Source organism: Lactuca sativa, chromosome 6 (assembly GCF_002870075.4).
Source record: "Lactuca sativa cultivar Salinas chromosome 6, Lsat_Salinas_v11, whole genome shotgun sequence".
NCBI classification, from domain to species: domain Eukaryota; kingdom Viridiplantae; phylum Streptophyta; class Magnoliopsida; order Asterales; family Asteraceae; genus Lactuca; species Lactuca sativa.
Window position 1 is genome coordinate 177487337 of NC_056628.2, and position 7210 is coordinate 177494546.

General features: G+C 33.7%; 1 protein-coding gene across 1 annotated transcript; it reads right to left on the minus strand.

Moving 5' to 3' along the window:
- Nucleotides 1–1277: 1277 nt before the first annotated feature.
- Nucleotides 1278–5233, minus strand: LOC111891937 (NAC domain containing protein 52). The gene is made up of 4 exons (XM_023888006.3): nt 4987–5233; nt 4129–4406; nt 3731–3916; nt 1278–1930 (listed from the first exon to the last, which is right to left on the minus strand). Exons 1-4 carry the CDS (start codon nt 5189–5191, stop codon nt 1478–1480), a joined length of 1122 nt encoding a protein of 373 aa, XP_023743774.1. The 5' UTR covers nt 5192–5233; the 3' UTR covers nt 1278–1477.
- Nucleotides 5234–7210: the final 1977 nt, after the last annotated feature.

Sequence of the window (7210 nt, forward strand, 5' to 3'; positions counted from 1 at the left end):
CCCCCTCATGGTTGTCTTATTGACATATATTGCTGAGGAATCCCCAAACCTATAGGTCTTTCTACAACATATTTCTTCAAAAACATACTCTGATTTTCAAATATAGCATAAACAAATCGGTCTTTTCTGGCCGTAAAATTAGGGATGTCACAACATCAACTAATGGGCCAACATTGGTGCCTTCGACTCACGGATACAATGAAGTTAACTTACCTATCGATCGAAAATCAACTAGTGGGCCATGAAATTGGGGATGTCACAACATCAACTAGTCGGAAACCAGTCGGAAAAATGTGTCCGTCGGAAATCCGTCACTAATAAGTATCCGTCGCGAAAAGTGTCCGTCGGAACTCCATCACTATTGTGTTGTTAATTTGGTCAAAGAAGTTCAACAAATGGCCGTGGCAATCCGTCGTAAATCCGTCACAAATTCTGTTGGTATTCCGTGAGTAAAAATTACCCACGTGGATTTTTATGACAGACCGAATTCCGTCGGAAATCGTGTTTTACTTACAGCTTCTATGATAAGCAAGTGAATGGGGCCGGTGCGTGGCGAAAGGAACGGTTCATAAAGCCATTTTTAGCCTTCACTCCCTAAATAGGAATAGAGCTACTTTACAAATAGGGCTAATTACTTCGCACCTGACTATGATAGCCCTCTCGATACCTTATTGGAGCTTTGTAGCGACGGATTTCCGATGGATATGGCCTTCAGAAATCGCCCAGTTTTCTAGTAGTGTTATATTAGCATTTAAAAATGTTTATTAAACAATCCGGGTGTCTTTTAGAACAAGATCATATGTTATATCTTCAGTTCCGATTTGTAGTTTAGTAACGGATTATATTACGTCGTGTTATTTCGAAGGAACTGATCAATTATTAATTTATTAAGACATTTATACAGCTTGGTTATCTTTACGAAGCCAGATCATATAGTCTCTAAAGAATCTCGACCACAAAACGCATGGTTTAGTTTAAAGGATCCGGTTTTTTCTATATATATAACCTCCATATCGCATGATTTCTTTTTATAAACCGGATAGATCATATAATCTTAAATTTTTTTTTTTTTTTATTATTATTTTTTTTTTTGAACATACCAAGTTATACGTCCCTCAAAAGACGCTATAAAATATGCTAAAACAAGTTATATTTGGAGGATCCATGAGCTATTTTAATCATTGCCAACCCTTCAAAGGGCTTTTTGTATGATCTAATCACAAGGATTAACTTTTAAAACAGGTATTAACTAGAAAAAGAACAACACAAAGTTTCACTTAAGCATAATTTGAGCCACAAGATCACACCATTCAGGCTCGCACATTTTTATAACTTCTAAATGAAAAAGTCCATCATTACGCCTTTAAAATCTCCATACAAAGTTTTGTTTGACTAAAATCTATAACATTAGTTTACCGAATTTGCTCCCCTCCCCTAAACATTACGTTCCTTACCTGCATCATGAATTGAAGATTACCTAAACGCCCCTCTTCAATTCGGTGTTCTCCTTGCTCAACTGATCAATGTGAGAATGAAGAACGTTGATCGTTGCCTGAGCCTGCATCAATTCAATCTTCAAGGCATCCTTCTCCATTGAAACTTCACGGATCTTGTTCTCCATGTCACGTATAAGCTCCATGTACTCAGGAGGCAAAGATTTCTCAAGGGCAGAAGCGTCAAATGAAGGTGGGGTTGCTGGAGGATGTGTTTCTATAGTTGTAACAACTGCAGACAAAAGGTTTGTTGTTGTTTGACCTTGACTTGTCATGGTTGAATCATGGGAACCATTTGCATTGCTAGAATTGGGATCACTTCCTTTTGATGTTTTGTGGTGAAACAGTGTGAGAGTTTCGAGCTCAGGTTCAGAATTTAAAACACCATTTTCCGATCTTACCTTCTTGCATACAACCGGGATCATTTGAGCATCCATCTGAAAAGAGCTCGGTTTCATCAATCAAGAGCATAAAAGAGAGTTGAAATTTATTATTCAAGAAAATAAGCTCATGTCCATTGGTCCACACAATTACCAATTCATTTATTTTCAAACCGACCCATTTACAATTAAACCTATATTGGGGTTATCAAAAGAGCAAGCATGCACATGTCATTACACTTATGGTTCCACTTAGATCATGTCCTTTTTAGGGCAAAAACGGCCTTTCATGAGAGAAACCTATCTCGTGCGTAGAACCTAATATTGTGCAATAGATATCTAAATATAGCAAGTATGAATGCATTTATTATATGGAACATGATTGGACTGGATGAGACCAAACATTTTCCTACGGCTCTTTTCAATGATGAGAATGAGGAAGGGATTCACATCTTTTGCACAGATAAGAGATGACCACTGGATGGGACAAAAAATTGCAATTTTGTCTCATTGACATCAGGCTGGTCCAAATCCCTGACTCCAAGTCGAATGTATGCCAAGCAAGGCTTGAAATCCATGGCTCTACCCGCATGTGGTGCAGGTCCTACGTGAGCATAACCTATGTCACCGGCCATATGAACTGATTACCTGATAGTACCAATTGCTTCTTATCTTGCCAAAAATATTCAAGTACCAAAATGTATCAAACGCCTTAAAAGGTATATTTCAAGATAAACAATAGAAATAAACGTATATTTGGATAATTAGGAATGTCATCTAATGATCACCGAAATTATTATTACCATTATGTCTTCTTATAAAAGATCTGATCAAATTTATCGTTATGCTGATATTTGCAAGAAACAAAAAGTTGGAACAAAGTATGGTTGCTACGTGGATCCTTATTATATCTCATAAATCTCAGTAGTATATTCCTACTTTTAAGAAGAAAACCTGTTACAGAAGGGATAAACCGAAACGACTATCGTCTTCCTATATGTAATACAAATGGTTTTAGAAGTTTGTAATTTGGTGTATGGTGTAAATCTCATTGTATATCTAAAAATTGCATTATCGAATATCTTGTATTTGAAATAATATCGTTCTTGATGCATAAATTTAGGGTATGTAATTTCACGTAAATGGACAAGCGAGACTATAATTATTGTCTCAAGAAAAACTAGAATAGATTTTATGCATTTCTTGACTTTCATTTACTATATACGAAAAGAATGTATACAAGTAAGGTGCGATCGATGTGTGTGATTATGTAATAATAACGTAGCTTGAATAGTTCCGTGGATAACTAAAAATCAAAAGTAAAATCTAAAGCACGAATTTCATGCTCTTTTTTCATGCAATTTTTCAAGTGTATATATATATATATATATATATTCTTCTAGGAGCACGATCTGCCTGCTATTGTGAGATGTAAATCAAGTACACATCGTACAACTACCATGACAACAATATCAAATATATGTGAATTCTCGGGCCCTTAGAGAGAGAGAGAGAGAGAGAGAGACTTATATGATATGACTATGACATGTTTCACCAATGTAGGATACAAAAAACTTCACCCCCACAGACAAGACAATGATGTGTTAAGCCAAGGGGTGCAGGACACCAGTATAAGATACATGTGAAATCTAATATTAACTCTCCAAAAGAGTGCTTATGGGAAAAGGGGGGACTCCATCATATAGACATTTATGAGGCCGTGTCGCACCGATTTTAGATACACTAACAAACAAACATATTTAGTTGATGCCTACTATCATGACAATGGGACAACAATGTAAAAGTACACACGGACACGGACACGGACACACATATATGTGTAAAGCAACACAATACCTGCATAGTGTTGTTTCCTTCGGCACGAGTTTCATCATCATTTGCCACATCATCCATTGTGTCTCGAACGGGAACAATGAGGGCTTCCTCATCATCCCATTCTTCTTCGAAAAATGGTCCATACCAATCTCCATTTGGCGGTCCTATACCACTCTTTTCAAAAATTCTGCATAGCACAAATGCATCCTTTTTTTTCCACACCACCCACAAAACAAGAACAATTATTCCATTTCGTTAGATTCAAACACCAAACAAGTAAGTATATTTAGGCTGCATTTGTTACAAAGGACATCAGTCTAAGTCATATATAGTTTTAGTTAAATGCATGCAAAACGCTTGTACAAAGTGTTATTTTATGTAATCTCATGTCTTGTAAAATGATCACATGTAATTCAAACCTGTGCTACTCCAGCTGTTTGCAATTCTTGATCCAAAAGTTTATATTCGTGCATGACCCAATTAGTGCGTATGCCATGAGGGGATCGGCCACTATGGAAAACTAGGGTTTTCTTCTGCCCTATCTTCTCAGACTTATGATTTATTTCCCGGGTCTTCCCAGTTTCTTTCCAAAATCCGCGTTCAGTGGATCGTTTTACTCGAGAACTATTGGCATACTTCTTATCTGTAGGACTGATGAAGTACCATTCTAGGTCTCTTGATTTCACTGAAGTATAGTCTAGAAAACCACAAATCACAAAAAGATCAACACCCTTATCTCAAAGATGGATATTACATATGTAAGATAAAGAACAGTCATTGCATAATCACAAATTCAGCCATTTTTTTCAGAAATGCGATTGGTTTAGGTATCAAAGGCCTCTAGGCTATCTTATGAAGTTTCAAAGTAGTTGGGCAACAAAATGTTTTTATGGTAAACTTACTCCTACATAACTCTTTTGTTTTTTCTTATAGAAATTATCTATTTTTACTGAAAATTTCCAAGATTCATCTTCCTAGAAAGACAATAATTCATAACTGCAATAACTTTACAGTAATGAACAATCTTTACTTCAATTTTCCACTACGTACTAAGTGAATCAGATTCCTAGTATCACTAATTGAATTGCATGCAGGTGGTTTTATGGTTCCCAAGTCCGAAATTTTACTAAAGATGAAGTTTTCCCCAAATAGAAAACTACAACTTATAAGTCTTGCGAAATTCAATTCCCAACAAAATCATCATTTTCGATAACTTCAAGAAAACGTTGGAGAAATGGCGAACAAAAAATCATCAAACCAGAAAGAATTATGTATACCAGCAAGTTCCCAGGGCTCAGATTTGTAGATATCAACTTCCGGCACCATCTGAGACTGAAAGGGCTTCCCACAAAGCTTACGCCTAAGGTAATACCTCACAAGCTCCTCGTCGGTCGGGTGAAATCGGAATCCAGGAGCAACAAAAGTAGGCGGCAGCGGTGGGGGTGGTGGCGCGACGATCATGGATACACGACCCGTCTCCATCGGACCAAAATTGAATCTTTAGGGATTGATGAAAAATTAGGATCTTACTGGAAGCAAGAGAAAGAGAAAGAAAGAGAGAGATGTATATATATGCGTTTGTTTGACAGTGGGTGTGAAGTAACACCTGGTGACTGGATGCTTGCTTCACACGAAAATCAAGTCATAGGAGAAATAAAGTGTATTAAATATAGTAGACTTTTTAGAATGTTATAAAAAGTATGTTGGAACTATTTTTGAAGAAATGATGAAAATGTTGATTGAAAAATTATGATTATCAACATTTATCAATTATCATCGTTTATCATGAGTCGTTATCTTAAATTTATCATTGAACAAATAATAAATCAGAGGCAGAAATAATTTGTACACAACAATTTTTCTCCATAAACAACAATTGATGCTTTAAATATTGTACTATACAACTTTATAATGCATAAATTGTTGTGTACAGCAAAAAAAAAAATGTTGTGTACGAATCACATCCCAATAAGAGGTAGCATTTAAAGTAGTATTTAGTCCCATTATGTAAAAAAGTGTACTTTTGGTTTTTGAAATATCTTAAGAAAATAAAATTTTAAATAGTTTTATAACCATGAGAAAAAATATATAATTATTTTTTTTGGAAAACGAATTTGTAAAAAGTTGTTTTGAAAAACGGATATTTTTTTATACATGCATAAAACGAAATATAAAGAGTGGTAAAAATAATTTTTCAAAAAATCTAATTTTGTAACGACAAAGTCGTAAAAAATCAAAGTTGTAAAATAAAATGTTAAAAGAGAGTATTTCTCTAAAAATACTACGTTAAAAAAACATTTAAAAAACGAAGTTAATTGTTAAAAAATTTGAACGGACTCATAAAAAAGGTCTATTGAAAAAGAAAAGTTGAATGGTGCATGCTTGGACTCATAAAAAAAGGTCTATTGAAAAAGAAAAGTTGAATGGTGGATGCTTGGGTTCGGATCCGGAAAGCTTAGGAAGTATTCATATTTTGCAATACGATAGGAAAGAGATAGTAAAAGGGTTATCTACCTCTTGAAAACATCATAATAATATTCTTTTAAAAATGTCATAATAATTTTATATCATTATTTTGAAAGACTAACTGAAAAACTAGTTGCTAGTTGAAAAGTTTCGGTTAGCTGATATGTAAAAAACTAATTGTTTGTTGATAAACTAGTTTTCAGATTGTTCATTGTAATTTGGCTGGAGCTCCTTGCTTGTGTTGTCGTTGTTTGTTTGTTTTTCTGTTTTAAATAATATATTCGTCATTTCAAACAAAAAAGTAATAAGTTAACTTATAGAAGATGACGTTTGGTAAAAAATTAACAAATAACCTAGCAATAAAATGTAAATTACATAAAAAAACATATAGATAAATGATTTTTTTATTATAATACAAATGTATAATATATTTTGTTACAACAATGTAATTTTTAAATAATAAACTCTGTGATTTATGTAAGTGAATATTATTGCATCTCATATCATAGGGAATAAATTATTAATCTTAGGTTTGTTTGGCAATGTTAACCTAATTTGTTCTAATTTAATGTTATGTGAAATCATAATAATAGTTTTTCATATTTAGAAAATAGTTTGTTAGCTAGTTTATTTATAAGCTATCTTAAAATAACTTATAAGCAAAAAACTAGCTTATAAGCTAGTTTTCCAAACAAGGCCGATAACAAAATAATATTGTTAACATTTAGGCTTTTTATTTATATATTATGTCCTTAAACATACATTTAATTCTATGGTTTTATTATATATCTTGATAAGTATGTATAACTTTTAAAATATAATAATATATCTTATAAAATATGACAACATTTATTTATTAACTAGTGTACGAATCTATGGGGAACCACATGTCGGTTTTGATTTTTTCTAGAAACGTAACTTGTAACATCCGGATTTCCAGGTATGATAAAATGAGTATTTATTTTTGAAGTTATGAGGAGTAACTCGATGAGTTGGCGCCTTAACTCGTCGAGTAGGATCGCGACTTGGTGACGT